The following is a 27,531-nucleotide window of genomic DNA, read 5'->3' as shown; positions in this document are numbered from 1 at the left end:
GTTTGTCTCGAATCGCTACGTGCGAGTGCGAGGCTGTCGTCGCCGAGGCAAAGTGACAGAATCACGATATTGGCATCGATACTTTGTAACAACAACATGGCTTATCCACATCCTTATTGATCGTGACACTCTGGACTTGCTGCCCGTTCCTTTTTTTTTTTTCCAAAGCCAGGCATACCTTGTTGCTCACTACGAGTTCTAATGGCTTCTGTGAGTGAGTGAGTGAGCGAGTGAGCCAGCGTACGCAGCGCTGCATTCTTGCACCCGAGGCCTCTTGAGGTTGAGCCAGAAAGTCCAAGACTAGCAAACAACACCAGGTCTCAAACCGCGCCCTCTTAGTTAACAGATCGTCCACCTGGATCCATCCATACGTACCTACCTTGCCAGCACTTCCTACGACGCTGTCGCCGCTATACTCACCATCGTCGCCCTCGCCTTTACACTTGCCCTTGGCCTTGCGCTCCCCAGTCCGATTGGAATTGTATTTTCCACAAACGCATGGTCTGAGAGCGGAGAAAAGGAGCGAGTGTGTGTGTGTGAGAAAGAGAGAGGCAGGAAAGAAAGAAAGAAAGAAAGAACGAGCCACACCCAAAGCCATGAAAGAAGAAAACAGAGAAAGCACTGCCACGGCCACTGCCACGGCCACTGTGGCAACGTGGAATGGGGAATGTACAAGAACAGACAAAGATAAATCAAGACAGAAATAGACATTGCATCGCGTCGCATCCAGAGCGAGCAGGCACGTTGGACATAACATGGGTGGGATGGGGATTGCATAATGAAAGCTGACTGGTTGGGTGTGGCGTGTCCGACAAAAGGCACGGTGTTTACTGGACAGCAAAGCAGAGTAGAGTAGACTGACTGCACTGAAAGAAAAAGACCCTTGCTTTATGCACGACAGTGTCGTTCTGGCAACCTGGGAGGTTCAGACTGAAGGATGATGTGGACTCGTAGTGCGGGTTCTTGAACGAGGCTGAGTGTGTAGGGGGCAGGATAGGAAGAAGCGAGATAGCCGAGGTTAACCGAAGCATGAAACTGAACAGCGGATGAACACAAAGAACAGACATCATCTGGGAGGAGAGTATCATTTGATACGACGGCCCTACTCTGAAGCCACAGCCCTATTACACCCCCGTTATCCCCGTTATCAATAGCACTTGGGCGCGCCCCCAGTATCGTCATGTCCCTTGTTCCTCTCAGCACTTGAATCCTCCTCGCAGATTCCCCTTTCCCAGCGTTGGTGTTGCCCAAAGGAGTGTGAGTTATCAAAGCACTGGACCCTCCACATTTGTGTGTCCTTCTTGTCTGTTTTTGTGTCTGCTTTTGTGTCTTGTCTTCCCTCCACGACCAGGACCATGCTGCACAGCACTGACTATCAATACAATGGACTTGCAATGTGGTATTGTACCACACGAGCCGTGTTATTCTTTCTCGAGTCACAAAGAGCGACTCTTTTCCGCACAAACGCCTTCATGGGAGAGATGTGGGTAGGCTTCTGGACAAGTGTTAGTTGTTTCGAGACTTTTTAGAGAAAATGGTGGCACATACCACTGTCTCCAGTCTAGACAAGGTCCAGACAACCAAGGCCTGTCACAATTTTCTGACAGTATGGACACGGTAGTCAATCCTAGCACTTCGAACGTAGTTTTCCCACGTATGAGCTTGTGCCCACACGCTGATGGCCACTTTCCACCCAGCACCCATAGTTCTGATGAGTCTTCTGATGTCTGGATCTTCGTCATCGTAGTGCCATGTGACGGTATGAGTCTTGAATTCCTGACCCGCGTGAATGTTGGTGATAATCTTTCTTGGTGGGAAATCGAACACAAGCTCTCCTTCCACTTGAGACTTTCGTGGAGGCTTTGGTGGAGGCTCCTCTTCGTCTTCTGAGGAGGACATGTCTTCTTCGTCTGCTGAGCGCACACTCTGACCAGGCGGGTAGATCTCGACTTCAAACCAGGTCTTGCTGTTTCTGTATGTTCCGACATCCTGCATCTCAGTGGTGTGACCTTGATCACGAGAACTGGTGCTGAATGTAATGGAACGTAACGCTTTGGGTGGCAATGTGGCAGGCAGTTCAGCTTCGACATAGATCAGACCTGGCTTGTGAGAGTTGCGGCTATGCTCTCGGTCGTTGACATTGACCGGCTCTGGGTCGATTCTTGACACCAGATGAACATCATGCCACAATTCGGCCAGGTCAAGGATCTCTGTCACCACATCACGATCGGTGACACGGGTCAGGATCATGGCAGTGCGGTAGACGTCGCGGTTGGAAGGACCCTTGGGTTCCAGAGGGATGGCGTAGCAGTGTTCATCGCATTTTTCCAGGGCGCGCTCTGCGTATGGACGGACACAGTCTGGTAAAGCGGGGATCAGGAGGTATCGGATGATGAGCGGCAAGATAATATTGAGGATGAGTTTGAAGAGGATGAGTTTGACAAGGAAAAAGTAGATGGCCCAGAGCCCAAAGAGGCCCAGGAGAAGATGGTTCAACAACATATTCAAGAAATGAGAGCTCGGCAGGAGGATGACAATACGACGGCCATTGATTAAGAGGAAGGGCAAGGGCTTGTAAGCTACAGTATTAGCAACCACATGGTAGCGGTGGAGTAGGACGGCCGAAGAGGACGAGGATAAGATGCGAGAAAAGATGAGGAAGACGAGGAGAAAGGTACATGATGACTTGAATCTTTCAAGACTCATCAGGCACGTGGGGGGGATTTTCGGGACTCGGGGGGACGCAGGTGAAGGCTCCATGACCCAAAGGGGGATCTGAACGATGGATGCCTGGTGCTTGGTGCCTGACGCTTCACATATGATCATGGAAGGTCAATCCATTTGGCACTGGAAGGTCCGTTGGGTACCTGCCTACCTGTACCTGTATCTGTACCTGGGAGCTCCAAGCCCATCAAGGGAGGGAGACACCTGAAGAGGCACCTGGACAGGCCTAGAGAACTGGCTCCTTGACGTGTTGCTGACTGTCACCCTGCGCCTTCCACTTCCACTCTCTCTCGACCTCTCCGTCAATGCCCTCAATGTTCTCACCTCTCACCACCCACAACGGATCTGTCATGAACGATCCTTCCACCAGCGTCTGGATCTCAATATTGCGCCATCCGCTCCACCACAGATAGTCCCCAACCATCTTCAGCCTCTCGTCCTCGTTGATCTTCAGCCATCTTCCAACCACTTTGGTGGGAAAGCACCGATTGGAAATGACCAGATGCACCGTGCCTCCCTGATGGGTCTGTTGTCGAATACTGCCCAGAACATCAACTGGCTTTGTGAGGTAGTCGATGGACACCACACATGTCGACGCGTCCAGCTTTCCCTCAGTTGGCCCAGGTAGGTGTACCTGTGGATCCTCGTTGAGATCTTGCACAGTCCAATGTGTCAATACAGGGTTTTTGCTCAGCTCAGCACGGTTCATGCCTGTCCCTAGTACCTCAAGTTCTCCTGACGATGCTGCTTGGGTGACCTCAGCCGGATAATGAGAGATCCAACTGGAACAAAAGTCCAGTATACGTCCTTTACGAGGCAGGACCTGCGCATAATAGCTGCGCACATTGTTGATGGCATTTCCGTCGATATGGGCTACAAAGCGCGGAGCAGCATAAAAGTTGGAATCATTCCCTGCCTCCATAGGGGTGAGGTCTTCCTGGGAATAAGGAAAGGGTCCTTCAGAATTCAAAGGCACATAGCGCCTTGGTGCTATAGGGCTCGAATCCATTTTCCTCGTGGCTGCAATCAATCCTGAGAACAGGGACATCGACCGAAAATTGATTCTGATGGCGGTAGGAGACATGGGATGTCTCTGCTGATGTTAGAGACAGAGCAACGATGGCTTGTTCTGACCAAGACATTGATTCGGTCTAGAAATCCATCAAGAGGAAGCCGCCAATGACGTCTTTGACTGCCGACCAACCCTGAAGCGGAAGATTGTTTGGGACGGACAAACTGCGCCGCCATCAATGAGACACAAAGCACAAAGCATCGCAGCAGACGGGCACCTGAAGTTGACCCCTTGGGATGCAACCTGGTATTGTCCTTGAGCCATCCAGCAGAATCACAGCCTTTGGACACAAGTGTGAAGGATACATGCTCCTGGAGGAATGGGCAAAATGGGGTACGTCAGAACTCAACACGGTGCCAGCAGTGCCACCGCGACTTTACGCGTCCTAGCGTGTTGACAGATAGCCATGTTACACCTGATCTTTGTCGCTACAAAATGGTAACTTCGGGTACATTATCCCTCCATCAAACGGTGCTGGGCAAGTACTGAAGCACAATGGTGCACAAGGCTACAAAAGACCCTCGAAACCCTGCAAATCGCTGTCCTGCGTCATGGGCGACACCACGGAGTGATGTGCCGGCCACTGAAGAAACTCAATTCACCGCATCGGCATGCCTTCCTCTGGACTGTGGATGATAGCAATGAGATACCGATGATGCGGCCTGCTGTCATTCACATATCGCTCCATTTCTCTTCGTCTTGCAGGAAACGGTTGAAAACACAAGGTCCATTGACTAAAAATCCGACAATACCTAGGTAGCCAATTCTTCGACACTATTCCCAGCCAGCTAAGAGCCTATACTACAGTGATCGGCTATCTTTACCCCCCTCTACTTGCAAAGGGACAATATGCTGGAAGGACAGTCTAGAATCGTGATAAGCGGCGCCGGTCAAGGTACAGTTTCCTGTTCATCTTCGGCTTCTCGGCTTGAAGTTGGGTTGACCTTGATCTAGGCATCGGGAGAGCAATGGCCCGTCATTTTGCATCTCGTGGCCATAAAATCTTCATCCTTGACCTCAACGAAGACAATATCCGGCACACCGCTCAGGAGCATTTGAAAGAACACTCGGACCGTGTGGGGTGGTCTAAATGCGATCTTCGGAGCGTCGAAGATATCCGCTCCACGGTCCAGAAAGCAGTCAAGTTTCTCGACAACCGTATCGACTTTTTGATCAACAACGCAGGCATCTCCAATCCTTACTGGCCCGACGGGAAGACCATGGCAGACGAATCAGTTCTGGATAAATGGCAGGCATATGTCGAGACCAACCTCACAGGCCCCTTCGTCATGTCACAAGCATGTATTCCTTTCATGAAAGTCGAACAGCAAGAGGACAAGAAAAAACTTCCCGGTTCCAAGGTTGGCAGTGCAGGACCATGTATCATCCATGTCAGTAGCTTCCGCGCCTTGATCTCAGACCCTAATCAGGAAGGCTACGCTTCGACCAAAGGTAACGTGAAATTCCGCCATTCCTCCTTCGTGCACCATATCCTGAAAACTAATGACTGACGCGTCCACACAGCCGGGCTGCTCGGGCTTACCCAGAGTATGGCCGTTTCCCTTCAGACCTTCGGCATTCGAGTCAATATGGTCTCACCAGGGCGAATCAAGGTAACGCATGAGAATCATGAAGCCGACGAGCAGGGAAAGGACTGGTCTGTGGAAGACGACGACGTCAATGTACACCCCACCAATCGACCCGGGTTGCCAGAGGATATTACTGAGGCGTGTGAATACCTGATGGGCGCGGGATTTGTGACGGGCCAGAATTTAATTGTCGATGGTGGTGTGAGCAAGGTAAAGGGCAAGGCGTGAAGTCCTCATCCTTGCAAGTACGGCAATGATGCCAGGACCAATGACTCCCACTTCACAACAAGGAAAAGGTGCTGTGTAGGATGATGAGCATGGTTAATCATTACAGGCAATTTCCCGGAGCGCTTCTGTAATCGATGGGATTTGTTCTCAAGGTAGCACATCTAGCGCATTGACCATGATCCCTCAAAGACAGATATGCCGGGAGGCTGCAGGCAAACACGGATCAATATAGGACCGTGTGGTATTGGGGTTGGACGGCCTCGGAATGAAAAGAAGCCGAGCTCGATCAGGGAATGGCTGTTCGTTTGTAAAGCTCAAGGACTCGTTTATTGCTTACCCAACCACAAGATCGAGACCATTCGGTGCCGTAATCCCCTCTCGATGGTATGAATTCTTGGTGCCACTATCATCCCCGGATTTCGAATACGATGCCCCAGGGTCAGTCGCCAAAGAATTTTATTGGTTAAACCAGATGCCAGCTGACCTCATTGCTCACAGGCTGAATTGCAAGGTCAACAAGGATCGACCTTTTATAAATAGGGATGCTGAGAAATATAGGATGAGAAAGAGATGGGAAGTTGTCCTCAGTATCGATGCTTGTCCGATACTATTCTACCCGGATCACCTCTGTGTCGCCATTGACATTGACCAAACTGCGCCCTGCCTCGACAACATCTCCGTGGCGTCAATTGCCAACACGACGGACTATGGCTACGGCATCTCACATCGAGTTGAATCCTGCCCACGCAGGAGTCTACCATACCCCAGACATAACAACAGCATCCGGCAAAATTGGAAGCCAGCTTCTTCAGGAAAATCACGACAATTACCACATCTACTTCAACAATAGTGGCTTCCACAACCACATCGTTCACCATCTCTTAACCATCTACGCCCTGGGAGCCTCTCCCGAAGAGATCCAGAAGGCCTTTGATATTAACAAGTCTTATCAGAGACCCCAGTATCCGGTGAACCAAGGGGAAGTCGAGATCCTTGCAGACCAGGACAAATTCAAGGGGTTCTTGGGCAAGGAGAAATATTTCCACGACTTTGAGGTCTTCTTCCAAAACGAGGTTGAGCAGAAGGGCTGGGAGAATGTCATCAACGAGCACGTCTTTGCGCGGAATGAACACGCTGAGAGGATGCTTGTCAGAATGTTTGCCGGTGAGTTGCACATGAGTCGATTAGGAGACTGGTACTGACGAATTCCAGGCTTCTTACATCCCTTGATCCACCTTGGGTTTGGCGTCGAGTTCAAGCAGCCAGCCATCATCGTTGAAGCACTTGCTCAGGCAGCAGTACACGATGGGTGGACAGGGGAATTCCTTCATGCCGCCGAGGACGCTGCGAAAGGGAATACTACGTCGAAAAGCTTGGTGCAGCTTCTTCACGAGGCCCGTGCAAATGAACAGCTCCGCAAATCAGCCCACTGGGAGGATGGCAACAAAGTCCGAGATGGTGTCTTGCGTCGCGCGCCCGATGAAATGATATCACTGGCGTCTCAGTGGCACGTCAGACCTGATGAGCTGGAGCAAAAGACAGCTGAAATGATCAATGCGGCCGTTTATTTCACAGGTGCAGCACAGAAGCCCACCAAGCAGGTCAAGTTCGACTTCTTCTACATGCACTGCGTCAACTCGTCCATCTTCTTCTCGGCATTCTTGAAGGAACCCTGGCTGAAGACGGAGGACAAGTGCAGGCTGCTAGAGTGGAAGGGCCGACTAGATCTTGCACTGTACGTGTCGCGAGGATGTCCGGAATTGTTGATCGACGAAATCAAGAACTATCGACCCAAGAAATCGAGCGACGGATGGACAGAGATTATACGTCGAGTGGACAGATTTCCCGACGATGGACATGCCAGTAAACTTGTCCGCGCCATCGCAAACAGCGAGCAAGTTTCCAAGCAGTACGAGAGCCAGGGGGACGACGTCTTTCCTATCAGAGGAGACATGTTCTTGAAGCTTGCCCACATGGCAATTGACTCGGTCGAAGCGAGTGAACCCACCTGGGTGAGATCTACGGGCTTTGACCAGGCGTGGGAGAAAGTGCCAGCCCGGGCGAAGCTGTAACTCCATAGGATTTTGAAGCTTGTGCCTTTGTGTGCCGAGTGCACTTGTGAATGTATCATTACTGTCTCCTCCCTCGCCTTGAACTTCCATTGAGTTCGACGGTCAATGTAGAAGCCGAACGAAACACGCGTGATTTGAAGCCAATCATTGCAGACTCCACTGTCCATGGTGAGACTGACAACTTCCCCGCGTCAAGCAGTCATCGTCATCCTCGTCGTGCCACTCCAGGCATCAACGACCTCGACTTTAGTTCGGTTCATCACGCCCTGAGAAGCGTTTGTTCCTGTTTCATCCCGTCTGGCCTCAACCCTCGAACCATTCTCAAAGTACCACTGCACGCAAAGATGCCAGACGACAAGAAACCCGCCGACAACACCATGGCCCCTCCTCCCATGGACCCCTTCCCCACCTATCAAACTCCTTATCCTCGCCCCCCGAACAGAGACGACGAGAACCCATTCATCCTCTTCCGTCGCTTTGCCGACGAACAGTTCTCATCATTCTTCTCCGGTTTCCCACATCTGTTTGGCCTCTCTTCCTCCGGCCGCGGTGATCGCTTGAAGCAGGAAGTCGACGACCTGATGCGGCAGAGACAGGAGTGGGAGGAAGGCTTCCGGAAGCAGTTTGAGCAAGAGATGGAGGAGATGAGACAGCAGTTGGAAAAGTCCAAGAATGAAGCCTGGAGGTCGATGGAGGACGCGTGGAGACAGCACTCGATGGAGAGTAGTCGCAGTGATACAAGCGATAATACACCCTGGTGGACTCGGGGCAGGGCCGCCCGATGTCCAGCCTTGAACGGTCAAGAGGTCCAAAAGAATGCAGAAAAGTGTCCCGCTCTCTATGATGAAGCGGGACAGCCAAGGACGGAATTGGATGCCTACAATGCACTACCGCGGAAAGAACATGACATACCAAAGCATGTGTTCGAGGCACCGGCTCACTCGTACACCGAGAAGAATCCTTCCAGATCTTGGTTCTCTGCGCTTGGTTGGGACGGCAAGCAGAAGGAGAAGTATTCAACCAGCAACGACGACGACGCTGGCGATACCAAAGACAGTGCTCCGAGTGAGAAGGTTGTGTCTCCGCCCACGACATATTCGTTCTGGGCCGCCCGCAGGATGCAACCGTTCGAGAACACAGACGAGACAATCCCCTGGCTCATGCTCAGTCCGTACTCCCCAATCTACCTCTGCAACCCAAGACAACCACGACTTTTCAAAGTCAAGATGCAAGACTCGGAAGGCGTGCCATTCCACATCTCGGACGCCAAGTTCTTTGATAGATGGTACACGAGTGTGGACGAGAAGATGGCAAGACATAAGCCCTGGGCTGACGCGTTCGAGGACTTGTTGAGCCTTCAGCAAACAGGAAAGATGGTGGACAGGGACAGCTGGAATACTTGGCGGACCCCCAAGACTTGGATACACGACATGGTAAGCAGGGGCAGCTTTGGCAGTAGATGGGGCTTTAGCGAGCAAGGGATGCTGGTCAAGCGGGCGATCGACCCGAAGTCAACGGCCGCAGCAGTATCTGCGCCAAATGTGGAAGACCGTTGTGCCAGGTGGCGCCGTAATCGTCAGTGTCGATACAACAAGTCCACAGAAGAACCCACGCAGCCCGGAGAGTCATCGGAGGAGAGGAATCCTGCATCCAGCCTTCCCATTTCTGCTGTCACTGAGGTAGCAGCTCCAGCCAACAATGAAGCTACACAGGAAGACTTTGAGTCAGCTGCTGTAGATTCTGTCACTCAGGAAGAGGGGGTTTCCCATCTTCCTACGACATCGTCTCCATCGACCTACTCGTACGACGCGGCCATTTCATCCTCCACCAACAGTACTGATGTGCCCTCTGACAAGTCTGTGGTCGCAACTCTTACGACGATCCACACACGTACGTTGCCTGATGGCTCCGTCGAGTCCAGACGGATCTTGAAACGACGATTCTCAGATGGGACAGAAGAGACTAATGACGAAGTTTCGGTGACGAATATTCCCAACTCGAGCGAGCTAGGCAACACAGAGGACAAAGCGACACAAACTCTCCTCGCATCTGAATCGACCCAGTCACAATCATTCAAAGGCGAAGATCCAAGAGGACGCCAGAAAGATGCATATGGCTCTTACCGAGATCAATCACTTTTTGATGAGCCCGAAAAGAATGAGGAACTTCAACGACAGCAAGATCAAGAGTCGACAGGGCCGAAACGTTTTCCTCGAAGGATACCAATCTTGACAGCCGAGACGGAACCAGAGCTGGAGCATGAGCCACAGCCTGCGCCAACGCAACAGCAAGACGGAAGCAACAACAGTGGGCGACCCAGACGGAGTGGCGGTGGGTGGTTCTGGAACTGATTGAACCCGAGGGGGCAATCAGTGTGAAGTCAAACATGGTATCATGGCACTCCTTCTCACTCTCGAAGGAAACCGAGGTTTGTAAGAGGGTCTCAGCACAGACTGCAACTCTGAACTTCTTCCTCTGGCGCCCTGCTTCAATTCAAAGAATTCCCTTCTCGGAATGCTGTCACCCGGGATGGTTTTGATATTGACGTTGATGTTGACTACTGATTTGGATGGGTGACTGAATGAGTAAATGAATCAACGGTTGTATATGCATATAGTTTGTTTAGTTGGTTGATCGATTGATTGGACATACTCCTCTCCGTCTATCTTGAATGGGCAATAGCCCATCATCCTTACGAGATACTTAGCACCACACCTATCTATATTCCACCTTCCCCCCCCCTCCTCTCTCTCTTCCTCTCTTCTACTCTCCCTCTCCCAGCACATATTTTTCCACGGAATATATGTAGGAGTCGTCATGCGCAACCAAGAGACGAAAACTGGGCCGTAAAGACGAGGAAAAGCCTTGCGAGCCTACCCCCTCCCTACATGCATAAGGGCCCTTGACGTCCCCTCTCAACTAGGTAGGCACTTGGATACCCTATGTATGTAGGTACTTGTGGGCTGGTTGGCTGGCTATCAGTTGCGCAGGGTGCTAGGTATGACTTTGCTAGGTATTCCAGGATAGGCCTGGCTGGCTGGTTAGGTTGGGTAGGCATACATATATACATGTGACATGTATACATCAATACATACCTAGGTATTGTATGTACAGTACGTACCGAGGACACTAGGTCCCATGAGATCACCACTCCCTACAGCAATCACCTACGTACCCGGTCTGGATATACGAGGTAGATGAAATCCCGAAGACGTCGACAATCGTCCTCGACATCTCATTCGGCGGCCATGGCCCGCCGTATCATATCATCTTCTGTCCATGCCCATGTCCATGTCCGTCCGGGGGAATTCACCGGTACGGGCACGTCGTATGTAGGTGTATATATATAGCAATGAGCTATAAATAAATCACATACCGGGACGATGCATTCTGGCGAAGAAAGCCACCTGCAGGTCGGAGACCGGGAGGAGTTTGCTGCCTCTGCTCTCGTTGGCGTGTTTCATCTTCTTTTATCAAGTCAGTCTTGCCATTCACTGTCTCTACCTCCGCTACTGCAAAAGGCTTTCCTGAGTTATGCTGTACTACATACCTACAAAGGTATGCTATGCTGCCCGATACCATGCCATGCCATGCAGCGCTATGTACGTAAATTTCAGGCAAGAATAGAAGTGATAAGGCAACCAAGTAGAAGGAAATCCAGCAAACGAGCAACATGGAGGCATTCACGCGCGGGATTCCTGGCGGAAACATGTAGATCCAGTCCCCAATGCCGTTGTTGCTGCTGCACAGTTCCCAAACCAAGTTGTCGACTATCCTTGGAACGATCAAATCGAAACAAGACACGTCGCTGTGGCGCCAGAACAAAACTCGCTCAGCCATGCGATGCGCTGCTCGAAATACAGAAAGAATAGAGTCAAACCCACAAACTCCATAGACATGAAATCATTTGAAGTCGTCCAACTTTCCAATGCCTGGCATATCGCTCTTCCTCACTCGTTCATCATGTCATTCTCGTATTGCATCACGCTTCAAATCCACTTACCACGATCCCGACTCAAACAATCAACAGTCGTGTCTCATCAGCCAAAGGTGTCTGCCGTCATTCCCTCTTCATGCACTTGGCTTTAGCCTGGCTTCAAGTGGTTGCCTCATAGGTCGACTAGAAAACGTCGTCAGGCCATTCCCAGTTCTCCTTTTGCATTACCTGCATCTGCATCGTGGCAACGTGATTGATCTTCATCCCCTTAATGCCCATAGCTTCATTCCCGGGCTTCATCTCTGATGCTAATTTTGGGAGAGCCATATCATTCGTCGGGCGTTGGTTTTCTTTCCGTGCCTGTACTGTCCCGGTTTCCTCGTCTTCTTCGAGAATGGCAGAGAATGGATGCGAAAACCCCTCTCCCCGGACAACGGACGGACGTCGGCGCTGCTTCTGTACATTGTGCTTTGGCTGGTCATTGGTACCTGAAGTTGACATTACACCCGAATTGCCATTTCCCCTGTTCTTAGCGTGGTCCTGGTTTGTGGTGTTGCTCAATGTCTTCAATGCTGCACGCTCTGGCAATGCTGGGACAGGGGGGACTGTTGTTCCAGATTGTTTTCGGCTCTGTTTCTTTGCGGAGGCTTTGGGAGTGGAGCCGTCATCCTCGTGGACTGCTCCAGGAGTCAGGGGATGCTGCAGGGAAGCCGATGCTGTTGGCTGGGGAATCTTCTCTTGCTGCCTCTGTCTCAATAAAGCTCGAAGTTGTTGATTCTCCTTCTCCAGTTCCCGACGAGTTGGTCGTTTATGATGATCGAGATCTCTATGCCCATCAGACCACTCAGAGTCAGAGGCGTTCAATTTCGGTGGAGATTGACTGAGAATTCTGCTATGGTTTGATGTTGGCTTGCCCTGCGATTGGTTGCGAGTCGCGGCTAACATCTCTTGTGAAATTTCATCGCCAGTTGTTGCTGTAGCTAGGCCCACGTTGGACTTCCTCCTCTTCATGCCAAACTGTTGAGCGTATGCTTCCTCTGCGCGTCTCTTTCGATCATTGAGGACCTCAAGGTCGTTGCCGTGGTTCGATGCCGTAGATTTCTTTTCTGGACTTCCTGACCCATCTATTGTCTTCTTCTTGTCACCATGGAGGTTCCAGAGCGACATGCTTTTCCTCAGGCCATTCTTTTTCTTTGCCGTTGGTTCTCCTTCGTCCCTAGTTGTGTTCTCTTTTGGCTTGGCCTTGGCTCCAAACTTGAAAAGACGTTGCTTGAGGGTCGGGGCAATCGCGGTTTCTGGTTTGAACTCGTGCAAATCGATAGAGGATCGCTGTGGTGACGCCCGTGGGGTAGAGTCATCCCCTGATTCAGTTTCAGAGCAACTGGTGATTGAACTATTCTCGTGCCATGTAGAAGACACTCCAGCAGACCGGGCATTCATACTCCCCTCTGCAAACTTAGACGGTCGTGTAGGTTCATCTTCATGTCCAAAGCCGGAATTGGCATTTTCGATTGTCAAGTGTGAGGGATCAAATGTTGGCCCTCGACTAGTTTTTGGTCTCTCGTTCACATCCGCCGAACCAGCCAGGGGAGCAAATGGACGCAGTTCCCTCAGCTGTTTGCTAGGTTGCAAAACCGGACTCTGTGAATTGGGCGGTTGTAGAAAGAAGACATCGTCTGTCAACGGTATAGTTGCTCTGGAAGGTGATGGTCTACTCCAGGCCTCCCGCTCTTCCTTGATAAAGTATGGCTCATTGTGGGTGTTGTTGAACGTCTTCAATATCGGGTCTCTATTTTCCCACGTCGAACTCGACTGAGAAATACTCCTTGGGGAGGGACTTTCGCGATACGAGACACGTAAACTGGAAACATGCTGCAGCTCTGATGATCTCTTGGGGCTCGCGGACGCGCTTCGAGGAGGAGATGCGGTCTGATCACTCAACGTCCGTACATGTGCTTGGAACCTCTGTCGAGGTGATAGCGAAGGAGAAGATGCCGTTTCTGAGGGATTGGGACACAAGTCGTGGGAGAGGTGCGCAGCTGCCGGAGCCCGGGATGGAGCCATCATTGACTGCGTCTGGGATAAGAGATGGGCGAACTCGAGACGATTCATGGTGATGCAGTACCGATTATGCCATTACAATTATTGCTAATAGTGCAGAGACCATGCAAAAATAACACCCGTCAGCCGCTCACTGAGCTGTACAAAGAAGATAATGGTTGAGTAGTGGTGAAGTGAGAGTTGACTGGTTTGTTTACAGTTGCCACGACACACTCCATGCAGCATGCACCATGCGGCATGCACCAGGGGACATTTGGGACATTTGGGAAATTGGTGGGGCGTTGATTGGCACTGACGGGTGCCGAGACCAAGCACCACCAGGCACTTCACGCAGCTTGTCAGCTCCCGACTGGTGGCGCTGGTGGGTGACTGGGGATGATTCCTTGGGGATCGACCGCCCGCAGCATCAGCGCTCAAGCCCTATGAGGTCAATTGCGACACCCCAAAGCACCAAAAGTAAACTTTGTTTGGGTGGGAACAAGCCTTCTCTGTTTTCGGCAGGTGACCATCTAACAAACCTGGGAGGCATACGAGTCCATATAAGCCCGACAGACCCGAGGATCCTTCAGCTTTAATTCGCCCCCAGGGCCTAGGCCTTGGACCACTTAATTCAGCAGCTTCCCTCCCCTCTCCTCCGCCCTCGTGGGGGCCAAAACTGGCCATCCCCATTGCATGATCACCCTGCAACCATTCGGTGCAAGGGCTCCCAAAGTACTCCTCCCACATGGCCGCCATGAAGTAATCATCTATGGCTTTCGGGGATTGTCCATCTGTGCATGCGACTTGTCCGCCTTGTAATTCTGTCCTCCCTCCACCGCGACTCGACTCGTGCTTACCGGATACTTAATTATCATCTCACGCCGACTGTGTTGCGAGTTCAAGTCGCACTTACTCCTCTGCGCTCTAGAGGATGAGATTTCGGTTGTCCAGATACTGGAACAAGAATGATCATGCTCAGGCGAGCAACTGCTTGAACATCCTTCCATGACTGCCCTTCTCACCACAAGATGAGTATCATCCTGTACCTCGCGCGAGAAACACTCTGTTCCTGCTGGCATTCTCTATCCACTTGATCACTTGATAGCAATGGTTGGCGTCCCAGGAAAAAGCAAAGGCTGCAGCACCTGTCGCAGGCGCAAAAAGGGTGTAAGTACCGTACACAGTCGCGCCTTGTCATCTCCGCTCATCTCATTCCACTAGTGTGATCAGAAGCGTCCAGTTTGTGGTCAATGTGTCGCAAGTGGCAATATCTGCGGTGGCTACGATCGCGAACGTACCTTTATTCTGCATCCCGCCAGCAAAAAGGTCGAACATGCCATCTTTGTCGCTCGTACTCGGCCCCCTATCGCTCCTCTTCCGGGCTCAGTCAACCGGGGAGCGGTCGAATCGCAGTGCAAGAGTCTATTTTGGGACCTATATATGCCCCAGGGAGATGCAGCATGCCGAGATGACTTTATAATCCGGTGTGGCCATCCCATGAATTGGACAGAAGTGTTCCAAAGTGTCTCAAAACATGATGTTTCCCTGGCAGATGCCTTTTCAGCTTTAAGCATTTCAAGAGTCGGTCAGGGTCACAAAGATGTCCGTCTTGTTCACGAAAGTGCAAAGCTTTATGGGAAGGCGCTCAAAGAGCTCCAGCTCGCTCTCTTCGACCCCGAACGGATGTATTCCGACCATATCCTCATGGCGTGTATGCTGTTAGGGCTTTACGAAGTCTTTGAGGGGCCGGCATTCAATTCGCGCAGTTGGGTGTCACATGCCACGGGAGCAGCTCGACTGATTCAGCTTCGTGGTGCCAGGCGCCATCAGACTTGGAATTCTCATCACCCCTTTTTGGCCTCGAGAATTCCCACAATCTATGCTGCGATTTTACAAAGAAAGGCCACGTACTTGGCTACTGAGGAATGGCGAACGATACCCTGGGAATTCCAGCACAGGACATATTTCGATCGGATGGTAGACCTTGGTACCTTCATTCCAGGCATCTTGGAGAAGTTTGACATTCTTCAGGAGTACGATGTTGACACGACTGCTGAGCTTGCTGCCCTACTGGAGGAATGCAGCGAACTACAGAGAAAAATGAACAAATGGAGAGATGGCACAAAGAAGGGTGCATTGCCACGAATCGTCGAACATGATCCAGTTGAACAGCCCGCTTATCCTTTTGCCACAGACCTGTGGTTCGAAAACCACCTCTTCGCCCATGCACGTCTGGTCTATCATACATGTTCGCTGGCCTTGAGCCAAGTGGGCAATGAGATTTTGCAGTCGCTCTATCTTCGGGATCAAAAAAGACTGAAAACTATGGATGCACCGTTCGAGGGGCTATTCGATGCGGATGGTCAAGCAGCCAACGTCTGCCGGTGTGTTACCTATTGCCTGCAACCTGAAATGGGAGCCTGGGGCGCCAACATTATCAATTTCCCAGCAAATCTTGCTCTTGCGTACTATCAGAAGACGGGTAACACAGCGGCTATCAACTGGCTTGAAAAGGCTTTCCAAAGCACAAAATCGAGAGGACTCCACGTGGAGAATGTCTTCGATGTGATTCTGCCTAGTCTTCGAGATCGAGACGATCAAATGCGATTTTTGAAACGAGAATCTAGTACTGAATCGTCGGATAGCAGTGAGCACTCGCCAGCTTCGAATCCTAGTGTTGTGAGTCACACACTCTCTCAACACAGTCTATCGAGCAATGCGACGACTATTTTCGTCTATGAAGATCCCGCCAAAGACTACGATACCGGCTACGAACCCGATTGAGACTCGGCAACAGCACGGCTGTGGCAATACGATGAGAAACACGAGTCACGAGATTCCTTAGACGCTGTTGGGTCTATCAAGATACAAGGAAGACAATTCATAATCTTCCACAAGCCAGAGCCTGAGATCGCCCTTAGCTGCACCAGTACAAGAGAGAAACCAGGAGGCACCATGGCTTACCATCAGTGGTGTGCTCTCAAGCCGATGTATTCCGAGCAGAAAGAACAACGGGTTTCAGACTAGTTATTTCTCATTCCTGCTCAGGTCACCCATCCCGAACAACTATAGCTAAAGACGGCGCCACCACAGACTTTTCGAAACCTCATTCCGAAGGACTCATGTCTACATTAGAGATCCTCATGGGAAGCTCATCCTCTGTCAAACCATGCCTCAGTGAACGCGCTGGGATTCAGGCGATCACGAAAGCTTTGTCAAATGAAAAGTTCCAACCCTTTGCAAGTTCATACCGACAGCAGATAAGGTCCGGCGATGTCCTCAGGAGTTGAGGTCTTTCCCCTCCGAGATGCTAGCGGAAGCGCATCATCGACCAAGACGTCAAAGGAATTTATCTAGACAGGAGCGATTCCCTGCCGCCAACTTCCCAACTGGTAACTTGGTAGGATAATGAGAACTGCTAGAGCTCCGGTGCATTTAATCCAAGCCAGTCACGCCTCGCTTAAGGACTGCCTCGTCGCAAGTTATTCCAAATTATGGTGTTGGCAAGATGCGCCGGAGCAAGTGTGCTGTTCGATCCAGATATAGTGGTCGTGACTAATGACACCCGCGATTGGCCTCAGATTCCGATATTCTTTAGCGTATCAAGGTCGACGATGATGCCCAGTCTCTTAGCGGCCCGATTGGATGGTTGCATATGCTTGTGGCTCGACTTTGACTGAAGCGGAGGTGCTCTGGTGACGTGCGACTGGATTTTGTACCACAAGCGGCGCCTCTCCTTACAGCTCAAAAATCCAATTTTCACCAAGTAACCAACAGAGGAGTAGGAGTTTGGTCACCTAAGAATGTGATATTTTCCCGTGGCTGATGTGCTAAGGCCTTAAGAAGATAAAGGCGAATGAATGTTATCTTCACAGCAGACACAAAAGCACAACCAGGCAAAATGATAAAAAAACAATAAAAAAACAAAAAGTATATAAATGTTTTCCGCATCGGGGAATTGAACCCCGGGCTCTGCAAGGGGTTAGAATTTGTGTATAGTAGATATCATACTTGAATCGACTTACGCCGGGTATGATGGTTTTCACTGAAAACCGGCTATGTTACCATTACACCAATGCGGAGGGTGGTTGTTGGGAGGATTTGAGCTGAAAGATTATATATATCCCAAGATTTGTGTGCGGGTGGCTCACAAAAGGTGGGGCAAAGAGTGGGGCTGGCACATGGTGACTGTCACGAGTACGACCGTCAAACAAACAATTCTCTCGCGCTCAAACCTATGTATTCTCTCGACATGTTTCCTTTGTCTCGATCCTGGAATTCAGACAGAATCAATGGATAAATAAAACCAGACCAGATATTCTGGATGTTGCACTAGATGCAAGCCACCTTGGAAGTTCCCGCTAATGAATATAAGAGGGCGGCAGCTTTGCGGGACACACCTTTGTCCATCGTTCTATGAATGAGTCTCGTATGGAACAAATGATGTCAACTACGCTCAAATTTGTCCTGTGAAAGGGCCACAGTATCAATTCAGCTAATTCTGACGCTCTGGATTCCTCTTTCCTTTGTGTATTGCTACTTTTGCAACGAAAGAGCCAAGAGTCGATTTGGCCAAGGCGAATAGTCAGTGGTGAACGGCCAATTGGTCAAGGTCGCTGGCGCAATCGCAGTTTCTGAACGTCCAGATACCCGACGGCGATACTGACGGCGCTCGCGAGCATGCACGAGCCCGTGAAGAGGACGAGCACCTCGTACTTGCCGATGGCGTAGCGGCCCACGTTGATGCGGTCGAACAGCAACATATTGGCGCTGATGGGTCCGGCCAGGACATTGCCGATGCCCTTGCCAAAGTTGAACAGGCCGAAGACGGCAAAGGCCGAGGTGACGTCGGTGGTGACGCCCATGCCCATGCGGGCCCACAGGGCCGTGTAGCCCGCGCCGAAGAAGCCGTACACCAGGGCGAAGGCGCACAGCATGGCGAAGTTGCGCGCCAGCCCCCACAGCGCGAACACCGCCGCCGCGGGGATCAGGGTCGACGCGAACGACAGTGCCATCACCGACAGGCGTCGGTCAGAGAGGTAGCCGAAGCTGAATTGGCCGAGCACCTGCGACACGCACATGATGGCCAGGAGGAGGGAGCCTTGTCGCGAGCTGAGGCCCAGCGTCGACGCGTACGACGGAATGTACAGCGACGGGAAGAAGTAGCCGAGGCCCTGCATCAGGTTGGACGCCGTGTAGATCCAGAAGAGCGGCGTCTTGAGGAAAGCCCAATTGGTCCGCGGCGAAATACTTTGCGTCGAGGCCGGGAGCCGGCCCTTCAGCAGGGGTATCAACGGTCCAGTGAGCACGACCAGTCCTATCGCCACGGCTCGCAACGTCGTCGGATACCCGTACTTGTTAAGCATGACCTCGAGGGACAGGGGCATGACGATGCCCGAGAACCCTGACGCGCTGCACAGAAATCCGTACGCCATGCCCCTTCGCGTGATCCAGTACTCGTTCACCATGCTGATTATGGGGTAGTAAAAGATGATGAACCCGACCCCGTACATGACGCCCTGGGTGAAGATGAGACTGCCGACGGTGCGGGCGAAGGATCCGCAGAGGATGCCGAGGATACACAACGTCCCTGTTTCTGCAATGTCAGCGGCGAACAGTTACTTCTCTTTTGTGGAGGGGTTTCCATACATCCGAACCATATCATCTGGCCGCGGTATTTTGCGTATCGCTTCAGTACCGGGATGATCAACGGCGCGCCCATATAGGACATACCAGAGGCGATGGTCCCGATGACCGAGATATACCGCTGGTGGACGAAGTCGGGGAGGTGAGAGTAGTAGTTCTGGAAGACGCCAAAGGATAGTGGGAAGCCTGCTCCAAGTCAGCGGATAAATTTGTTGTTGCATATAATATTTATGCATATATCCATAGTTATATAGAAGGTAATTTTTTCTTTCTTTCTTCACAACTTACCCCAAAGCAGCGCCTCAAAGACGAATGCAGCGAGAAGCAGTTTCCACGCAGCCCAACCCCCGTCGACGGGGTTCAGTGAGGCCTCATTATTGGGTCCTGTGTCACCCTCTTCAGCCCTTTCCATGTGCTCTCCATCTCGATCTCGAGGCATCGTTTGAGAAGTCGAGCCTAATTCGACACTGGTGTCCATAATGGATATAATCAAATTCCGTTCTTGGTCGTTATCTATCCCGACAGGGAAACTTTCATTGGGAGTCGAGGGGCGTGATGAAGTCGCTGGAGAGTGTTGTGATTGTACAGTAACGAGACAACGGAATCGTAAATCGGCGCGGTCTGTATAATTGTGGGTGTATGAGCCATGTCGAACGTTGTATATCGATATCAGACTATTGTCGTTGATATGGCATGGTCATGGCAGCCTCGGAGAAATGGGGATTTGCATCCAGAATATACAAAAGCGAACTAAAGCCGAGGCTGCTTGATGAGTTTTATGTACCAAACTATTCTACTTGGCGAGTCGGTATACCGTACAAGGTATGTGCATGCCAATAATGAAATCGATCAGAGCCTGAACTCTGTCGTCACTTGTCATCGCTTAGACATCGGAGGTTAATTAATGCTTGATCATTCTAATAAAACTTTATGGACGACAGGGCAGCCTTTCTTACTTAGTAACCTATCTGCCCGCAATGTTTAGCCATAGGTTGCTTTACCATGATGCCGCATCTGTCGCGTCTACACAAAATTGGCCGTGACTATCGCAGGTCAAAAGCCGAGTCGAATATTCCCTCGATACCACCCGCGGTGCATCACCCCGATTGGCCGTTTGTCGCGCAGATAAACCGTCGCATCACAAAACTCGTGGTGCGATCTCATCCCGTAAGCACGTCATGCAGAAACGAGTTAGGAGGGATATCCCAACAGACATGCTGTGCGACTACAGCCGAGTCCGATCTGGTGGGTTCAGATAAGAAAGCAAACGGCTGTCCCATGAAAACCTAGGAGACGACGTTTCTCTCATCGATAAATCGCGACAGAGACCACAGCATCACCGAGAGAGATGGTGGCTCAGAAACTACCTCTAGACGAACCCAACAGGCTCCGCGTCGCCATCTGCGGCGGCGGCCCGGCCGGCTTGGGCGCCGCCATCGCTCTCTCGGCGCTTCCGAATGTCGAGGTGGCCATCTATGAGCAGGCCAGGGAATTGAGGGAGATCGGCGCGGGCATTCGCATCGGGTATAACTGCTGGAGAGTGCTGGAGCTGATGGGGGCTGCGCAGGACGTCAGGGGACATATGAAGACGACGGTCTTGCATCGGTATGTCTGTCGAATGCCTCTACTGAGTACATCAAACCTTCGTTTGTCTGGGAACGGTGGCGGCTGCTGACTTTCCTATGTAACGCTGTGCTTTCAGCAACGGCTTGAACGGACAAATCATTGATACGAGAACGTCGTCTATGCCGGTCAAGTATAGAGCGCGTCGGGTGAGGAGGACCAGGCTCCAATCCGCCCTGATCAAGCAGGTCGCTCCGGGCGTTATCAGGCTCAACAAGAGGCTGGTCGCGTTGAAGAATCTGCCTCAAGGAGGCATATCGCTCCGGTTTGAAGATGGCTTCGAGACGACCGCCGACCTCGTCGTGGGAGCTGACGGCATCCGCTCGGTGAGAGCCCCGTCTCCCACTGTCGTACATACACACCGGGAAGCCGCTTGACTAACTCCCGAGATGCAAGGTTGTGCGAGACAGTATCTTTCCCGATCACCGGATCAAATTCACAGGTATGCCTTTGGTGGTTCCTAACCCGTTGTCATGATCCAAACAACAGGTATTCACGTATTTTGGCCACAGGAACGACCATCTGGCGAACCCTCATCCCCATCACCGCCGTCGCCCACCAACCTGACCTCAATTCCGGCACGTCCTGGTGGTACGGGCCCGCCGGCCACGTCTACCTCTCCCCCGTGGACGACGCGTCGGAGCTCGCGGAGAGTGAACGCATGTTTGAAATCTCGTGCCGAAACCTTGTCGACCCGGAAACTGCTGTTGGGGCAAAGACCAAGAGATTCAGCTGGGGCATTCCGGCCACGAACGAGAGAGTCCAGTCTCATTTCACGGTGTGTGCAGGCTTTTCTCTCTCCCACGAAGTTACCCACACCCCTGTTTTCCGCTCTGGTTCATCGCTTCTTGTCAAGGGGTGCAAAAGGCACTAATATGGGGTTGTATGGTGTGGTATGACTTGCAGGAATATGACCCGCGAGTGAGAGACGTCCTCGCCCTCGTGCCCGAAGGCCAGTGGAAGGAGTTTTCGGCCTTTGCCGGTCCCAGGCTCGAGAAGCTCACGGCGTGGGACAAGGTCGTGCTTTTGGGGGACGCGAGCCATCCTCTATCGGGTACGCGAATCATTCCATCCATATCCCTTATGCGGAACCATTATATAAACCGCGTTCTCACTCACTTTACTAACTCACCCCTTTCCTCCCTGCTCAGGCGCCTTCGGCTCCGGCGCGGCCTTTGCCCTCGAAGACGGCTGGATCCTCGCCCGCGCCATCGAATATACCCGCGGCGCCCCCAAGGGGCTCGCGCAAGCCCTCGCCATCTTCGACGCCATCAGGTCTCCCTACTATCTCAGAATGTATGTGCCCCTCGCTGTCTTTCGCCCTTACGCCCTTCCCCGTGTATATATCGAACGTGGACCATGGCACCACCCACCCAGGGCCTACCTACTGGGTGTCTACTGAAGAGTGTATGGTTCTTTTAGGTATCGATATCTCGACGACCAAAAGAAAAAAGCCACAGAGGCGCTGACCAACGCCTCGGACAAGTCGTTCGAATCGGTCCTTGAGATCAAGATGGCTTCCTTCGGCAGCGAGGAGGCCTTGCCGTGGATATACCACAACGACATTGAGGAGGTGTGGGCAAAGTATCTGGAAGGTCGAGGTGACGATTAGTTACAAGAAGAAAGAAAGAACTTCTCCGCAGGTGTATCTTCGTGCTTGGTCGGTTAGTCAGTGATTATATAGAGACCAAGCAGAGAGAGTTCGAATGTTTTATCAAGGCTTCGTAGGATTTGATCGTCAATGTGATTTCTTTGGTGCTGTATTCCCAGCAGCTGTACAGACCATTGTGCGACTCTCGGCTCAAAGAATCTCCTCGTCGCCCCATCTCGCTATATACATGCCCATCGCCTTGACAGGGAAGTAAAATTTGTAATTCGGGTACGTGATCATGCAACTGCAATTGAACACTCCTTCGATGGCCTCTTGCAGCCATTCCCCGTTCCTCTGCTGTCTGCCCATGATCATCTTGATCGCCCGTCTGAGCGGCTCTTGGTCGGGGTATCCAGCATACATCAGCGCAATGATGGCCCAACAGGTCTGCACAACCTGTGATTGATCATGGTCAACCCACACCTTCAGTTCCGAGGCGCGATAGCTCTCGCCCCAGCCTCCGTCGGCCATTTGATGCGAAATGAGAAATTCGCATGCTTTTTTGACCTGTGGTGAGTTGGCATATGACTCGCCCACCGAGGCCAAGGATTCAAGGGCAAACATCGCCCCATAGGTGAAGCAAATCCCCCAACTGCCGTACCACGATCCGTCCTCCCTCTGAGCCCGGCGGATGTACTGCAATGCGGATTCCTTGATTTGTTTGATCTCGTCTTTACGATAGTCCGGATAGAACTTCTGAAACAACGACAAGACTGTGACCACGGCGGTGGTACATTCGGGGTAGTCATACTCTACCATGATGCGCCCAAATACTTCGGCTGCATTGAGCAATTCGAGGTATTCAGAGCCGCGTTGGCACTCGTAGCTAGAAAAGCCTCCGGTATGCTTATTCTGCATGGTCAAAAGCACGTCGACTGCGTCACAAATGCGAGACTTGTCAAGTAGCGGTTTGTAGCCGTGGCCATTCTGGAGAAGAAGAACGACACGGAGTGCCTCACTTGTGCAGTCAGAGACGGTATAGCCTTGCAGCTTGGTACTGAATGGCCATGCGCCCTTGCGTGACTGACGGTAGCAGACTTCCCGGTCGGGCACTTCGTCCCGAATTTGTTCCGACTCCAAATAGTGCAGTGCATTGGTGAGCATTGGCTTCCACTTCGGCGAGTCCGCCAAGCCAGCTTCAACGCAGGCTTGAATGGTGAATGATGTGTCCCAGACTTGAACGCCGTTGGTCCCGTTGACAAGCATTCCTTCCTTATTAACCCAGAGATATTCCTCGAGGCGGTAGAGGTGTCTTTTGAATGAATAGCTGTCAGGTCCTTCTTTGATGAAGCAGCAGATAGTGTTCATTGGGGCGTTGACGGGAGCCAGGTCTGCATAGTCCGTATTGTGGTCTTCATACTGGACCAGTCGCCAGACCCAAGCTTCGGCCTTGTCGACGATCGAGTTTGCACGGAGCAGAGGAATCCAGATCCACACCAAGAGCCAGTTTATCAGATTCAACAGCCAGGATTTCGGATGATAGTTGTCTTCAACGGCAATCGAGTTACGGTGTGAGCCGAAATCGATCGAGTCGTAGGGTTGCACGAACAGCTCCTGTCGCAGAGATCGAATGAGATCATTCTCAGGAAACGTGAATTTCTTGGACCAGATGTATGACATGGGAAGGAACACCTGGCGCATGTGAATCCACCACCGCCACGGAGCAATCGGAACCCAGTCAGGCACAAGCCATAGTTCCGGAGGAACTGGATTGACGATATCCCAGCGGGTGACCCCCAAAACACTAAGCCAGAATTTAGCCCAGTGAGGACCATTGGTTGCTCCGCCCATCGCGTGGAGTTTTCCTCTGGCTGTGATCATTCTTGGGTCTTCCGCGCTGGCTCCCAGTATTCGCAGGATGGTGTAGTTCATGGCTGTGCCGAAGACTGAGCTGTGACCTTCAACGTGCAGACCCCACCCGCCATCCTCATTTTGTCTTGCGAAGAGGTAGTTCCTCATTTCGATCTTGTATTCCAACGGGATGGGCGTTCCTGTCACGTACCAGCAGATCACGATGCCCGGAATCAAAAAAAGGGGTCCACCATATTCGCAAGCCCAGTTGCCTGGAGGGAGCTGCAATTGTGAATAGAAGCTCAAGCAATTGTCGATCGATTCAGACGGTTTCGAGGCAGCAGGGAGTTCAGGGAGGTCCTTATTTTGTCAGTGCAGGTTCGAACCATTGTGAAAATCAGACCTACTGTAGGTAATCCTAGATAATACTTGTCTGCGGTCGATTGTGGCCATTTGGCAACTTCTTGATCGGTTCTGAGGTAGTGCCAGGTTTGTCGACCGGATTCATCAAGCATTCGCCATCTGGATCGATCTATTTGGTCATCACTTGAGGTGAGGATGTGTCCGTTGATGTGACCATTGGCGGTCCCGTTTGCATGGCCATTGGCGTCGCGGCGCGTTGGCTTCTGCGACGACTGTCGAGTCTGCACCATCTTCAATGGTGGTGTTCAAAACGCCTTGAACATGGTACAAACAGATTGAACCTGCTTAGCGTGGACGAGGACGGACGAAAGATAGTAGACCCTCAACAAGGGTCACCGCCTTGGGGAGTCGGTGCACCGACCAAAAAATTGGGGGAAATGATAGAATGAGGCCACTCGGAGAATCAACTAGCGATGCAGGAACTGTGCTGCGGGGATTGGCTGGCAGGGTCACCACATTGAGCACTGAAGGACAGGTGATGAGCCAAGGATTCAGGCACCGCAGCCCGATTCCATCTCCCACATGTTTGCAGTCTCCATACTTGGGCTGCGCCAATCCACTAACATCACTCCGAGATCCAGGGTCCCCCCTGCACGGCTCAGCCTTGGGTCTCAGTAGCCCAGACGGATGTCTCTTCCTGACAGCCTGTACCTGTACTCATGTTGCGACCGTCTCAGCAATACCCGTTCATGGATCCGTCACAACGCCCTCCACTCCATCCCTTGCCACAGCCAGCTGGAGCTCCTATCACCGCCGCCAATCAACTCGTCCTGGACTACATCGAGGCGACCTTCAATGCCATTATACAAGAAATCAAACACACATCGGGGCATGGCAAGCCGGTGATTACCATGAGTCGGGTGGCGGCGGTGAAAGCCTACCCTGATGAAGATGACCCAACGCATCTGCATTGGCACGTTGAATCTCGACAAGTACAATACCACTTTCCCGGCCGAACCAAGGCCGAAGCATGGAGATTCGGTGAGTAGTGTACACCTGCAGCCGTGCTACGGCTCTGATTCCTAGGTGAGCATGCGTTGGGCGAATTTTGCGGGAAATATATGTTGCTATCAAGCAAGGTGTCACAATCACAAAGAGGTCAGTCTTGCTGAAAACACGAAATGGATTGTCTTCTCATTCAGAGGCAGGGACATTTACTACCACGATGTAGATCTTTTCAAAAATCAAGGAACCGTGGATCGATATCTCGATGAAATCGCCCACACTTGCCGGGTGACAAGACGAGATCTCAACGTTGTAGGAGAAGTGTCATTCCACATGTCAACTTTCACTTCTCATTTCGTTCGCTTAGGTTGCAAGCCCGAAAGGCCTGGCCGCTGGTCTCTGTGATGTTCGTTCAAACAGGCACGCGCCGGTTGTCCAGACCATCTGCGTGAACACCCCATTAGCCACCACAAGCCACGTCAATTGGATCCTGGTCATAGAGAAAGAGGTCTGTTGAAGAAGTCTCGCCTAGAAGACTTTGCTAACAACAAAATAGGCAACATTCAATGCACTGACCGAAAGGGAATTCCATCAGCATCCAGTTATTGGCCCGGGCCTGCTTGTTACCGTAAACTGCACCTTCGGAAGCAAGATGACTTGATGACTGACTGGTTCCTAGGCTAAGGGATACCCTGACATAACGACTCGATATTTCCTACGCCAGCTGCTTGATCAGTCTCCGTCCTCGATTCCAGTCTTTGGCTTGTTTGATTGGGATCCAGACGGTGTCAAGATTTTGAAGTGCTATCTATACGGATCGAGGAGTTTGGCACAGGAGCACGGTTGTGACATCCCCGAAGCACAATGGATAGGCCTCAAAATGGAAGATGTGGTCTCGCATCAAGATATTGGCAACCAGGCGGTGCAGTTGTCGAAGCGTGATCGAATGACAGCAAATGCATTGCTGGCAAATCAGGAGTGGCACGATCAAGCAGGAATTGTTCTGCAAGGTCTGCAAGAAGCGGTCACCGAAGTTCAGCGGATGCTCATGTTGAATCGAAAGGCCGAAATCCAAAGCCTGGATGAGGGACAAGGTGGCCTGGAAGAATGGTTGATGGGAAGACTGCGTCAACAGCTCTGTTGTAGAAGTTGAGCACAAGAGTTTGTTGCCGCACAGTTGTCCTAGAGTCGGATCGCCCGATTCTGCAATCATAACCCCAATGACCGTCGCACTCCTTCCCTCACTCTCTTGTCGAAATCCGCTCGTCGTTCTCTCCACATTTTTGCCGCCTCCACATTCGCTGGACTTTCATCGTTCGGCTCGGCCAACATTGACATGACAGATATCAAGATCTTCTCCACGCTTTGAATAGGTGACCATCTCTCAGAGGCACTCTCGTAGTGGTTTGGGTCATCGCCGGGAGGATGTAGGATGGAAATGCAGACTTCGCCGTTGGTGTAGACTGTTCCCTGTTAGTTGAAGTACTCTTGAGCAATTACGAATTCGTGTTCACTTACCGTTGGGATGCCAGATTTCGCCGAGGAACTTCATCTTGGGCGGGTTTAGAGGATAATCCTTGGGGAACTTGAGCTCTGCAGGAAAAATGCCGCCCTCGAAGGGAGTGCCTTCAGGGCCTTGGATCAGAGCTTCCCAGAGGAAGAGGTCATCCTCGCTCACTGGACCTGCGGTTATGCCGTCGGGTGGATTGGTCAAGAGAGACTTGTATTCTTGGAAGAGACGCTTGGGGGCCACGCTCCCAGCCATAGCGAATGGAAGAGGTTCGAAACAG

The 27,531-nt window shown here is 51.7% G+C and overlaps 12 protein-coding genes and 1 non-coding gene across 13 annotated transcripts; 6 read left to right on the top strand and 7 right to left on the bottom strand.

Annotated features, from left to right (window-relative positions):
• Positions 1-1,590: 1,590 nt before the first annotated feature.
• Z517_06401 (uncharacterized protein) lies at positions 1,591-2,502 on the bottom strand (the record flags this gene model as incomplete). The annotated part of the gene is made up of 1 exon (XM_013428140.1): positions 1,591-2,502. One exon carries the CDS (start codon positions 2,500-2,502, stop codon positions 1,591-1,593), a length of 912 nt encoding a protein of 303 aa, XP_013283594.1.
• Positions 2,503-2,950: 448 nt separating this feature from the next.
• On the bottom strand, positions 2,951-3,808 carry Z517_06400 (uncharacterized protein; the record flags this gene model as incomplete). The annotated part of the gene is made up of 1 exon (XM_013428139.1): positions 2,951-3,808. The coding sequence occupies one exon, from the start codon at positions 3,806-3,808 to the stop codon at positions 2,951-2,953; it is 858 nt and encodes a 285-aa protein (XP_013283593.1).
• A 956-nt stretch (positions 3,809-4,764) lies between these two features.
• On the top strand, positions 4,765-5,613 carry Z517_06399 (uncharacterized protein; the record flags this gene model as incomplete). The annotated part of the gene is made up of 2 exons (XM_013428138.1): positions 4,765-5,248; positions 5,321-5,613. 2 exons carry the CDS (start codon positions 4,765-4,767, stop codon positions 5,611-5,613), a joined length of 777 nt encoding a protein of 258 aa, XP_013283592.1.
• A 707-nt stretch (positions 5,614-6,320) lies between these two features.
• Z517_06398 (uncharacterized protein) lies at positions 6,321-7,685 on the top strand (the record flags this gene model as incomplete). Its single annotated transcript, XM_013428137.1, has 2 exons — positions 6,321-6,777; positions 6,826-7,685. 2 exons carry the CDS (start codon positions 6,321-6,323, stop codon positions 7,683-7,685), a joined length of 1,317 nt encoding a protein of 438 aa, XP_013283591.1.
• Positions 7,686-8,029: 344 nt separating this feature from the next.
• On the top strand, positions 8,030-10,036 carry Z517_06397 (uncharacterized protein; the record flags this gene model as incomplete). Its single annotated transcript, XM_013428136.1, has 1 exon — positions 8,030-10,036. One exon carries the CDS (start codon positions 8,030-8,032, stop codon positions 10,034-10,036), a length of 2,007 nt encoding a protein of 668 aa, XP_013283590.1.
• Positions 10,037-11,805: 1,769 nt separating this feature from the next.
• Z517_06396 (uncharacterized protein) lies at positions 11,806-13,734 on the bottom strand (the record flags this gene model as incomplete). The annotated part of the gene is made up of 1 exon (XM_013428135.1): positions 11,806-13,734. The coding sequence occupies one exon, from the start codon at positions 13,732-13,734 to the stop codon at positions 11,806-11,808; it is 1,929 nt and encodes a 642-aa protein (XP_013283589.1).
• A 1,035-nt stretch (positions 13,735-14,769) lies between these two features.
• On the top strand, positions 14,770-16,446 carry Z517_06395 (uncharacterized protein; the record flags this gene model as incomplete). Its single annotated transcript, XM_013428134.1, has 2 exons — positions 14,770-14,829; positions 14,884-16,446. The coding sequence occupies 2 exons, from the start codon at positions 14,770-14,772 to the stop codon at positions 16,444-16,446; spliced, it is 1,623 nt and encodes a 540-aa protein (XP_013283588.1).
• A 1,159-nt stretch (positions 16,447-17,605) lies between these two features.
• Positions 17,606-17,744, bottom strand: Z517_06394. Its single transcript has one exon. It is a non-coding gene; the product is annotated as a tRNA-Glu (tRNA).
• A 525-nt stretch (positions 17,745-18,269) lies between these two features.
• Positions 18,270-19,786, bottom strand: Z517_06393 (uncharacterized protein; the record flags this gene model as incomplete). Its single annotated transcript, XM_013428133.1, has 3 exons — positions 18,270-19,252; positions 19,312-19,497; positions 19,597-19,786. 3 exons carry the CDS (start codon positions 19,784-19,786, stop codon positions 18,270-18,272), a joined length of 1,359 nt encoding a protein of 452 aa, XP_013283587.1.
• An 870-nt stretch (positions 19,787-20,656) lies between these two features.
• On the top strand, positions 20,657-22,543 carry Z517_06392 (uncharacterized protein; the record flags this gene model as incomplete). The annotated part of the gene is made up of 7 exons (XM_013428132.1): positions 20,657-20,913; positions 21,011-21,257; positions 21,328-21,373; positions 21,444-21,709; positions 21,838-21,985; positions 22,083-22,227; positions 22,354-22,543. The coding sequence occupies 7 exons, from the start codon at positions 20,657-20,659 to the stop codon at positions 22,541-22,543; spliced, it is 1,299 nt and encodes a 432-aa protein (XP_013283586.1).
• Positions 22,544-22,732: 189 nt separating this feature from the next.
• Positions 22,733-25,026, bottom strand: Z517_06391 (uncharacterized protein; the record flags this gene model as incomplete). The annotated part of the gene is made up of 2 exons (XM_013428131.1): positions 22,733-24,733; positions 24,781-25,026. 2 exons carry the CDS (start codon positions 25,024-25,026, stop codon positions 22,733-22,735), a joined length of 2,247 nt encoding a protein of 748 aa, XP_013283585.1.
• Positions 25,027-25,455: 429 nt separating this feature from the next.
• Positions 25,456-26,894, top strand: Z517_06390 (uncharacterized protein; the record flags this gene model as incomplete). The annotated part of the gene is made up of 6 exons (XM_013428130.1): positions 25,456-25,777; positions 25,828-25,894; positions 25,945-26,053; positions 26,109-26,249; positions 26,298-26,369; positions 26,421-26,894. The coding sequence occupies 6 exons, from the start codon at positions 25,456-25,458 to the stop codon at positions 26,892-26,894; spliced, it is 1,185 nt and encodes a 394-aa protein (XP_013283584.1).
• A 56-nt stretch (positions 26,895-26,950) lies between these two features.
• Z517_06389 (uncharacterized protein) lies at positions 26,951-27,506 on the bottom strand (the record flags this gene model as incomplete). Its single annotated transcript, XM_013428129.1, has 2 exons — positions 26,951-27,204; positions 27,260-27,506. 2 exons carry the CDS (start codon positions 27,504-27,506, stop codon positions 26,951-26,953), a joined length of 501 nt encoding a protein of 166 aa, XP_013283583.1.
• Positions 27,507-27,531: the final 25 nt, after the last annotated feature.

The sequence above is a fragment of the Fonsecaea pedrosoi genome, assembly GCF_000835455.1.
Source record: "Fonsecaea pedrosoi CBS 271.37 unplaced genomic scaffold supercont1.4, whole genome shotgun sequence".
In the NCBI taxonomy this organism is placed as follows: Eukaryota; Fungi; Ascomycota; class Eurotiomycetes; order Chaetothyriales; family Herpotrichiellaceae; genus Fonsecaea; species Fonsecaea pedrosoi.
The sequence above is the reverse complement of the archived record's forward strand: the minus strand, read 5'-3'. Positions and strand labels throughout refer to the sequence as shown.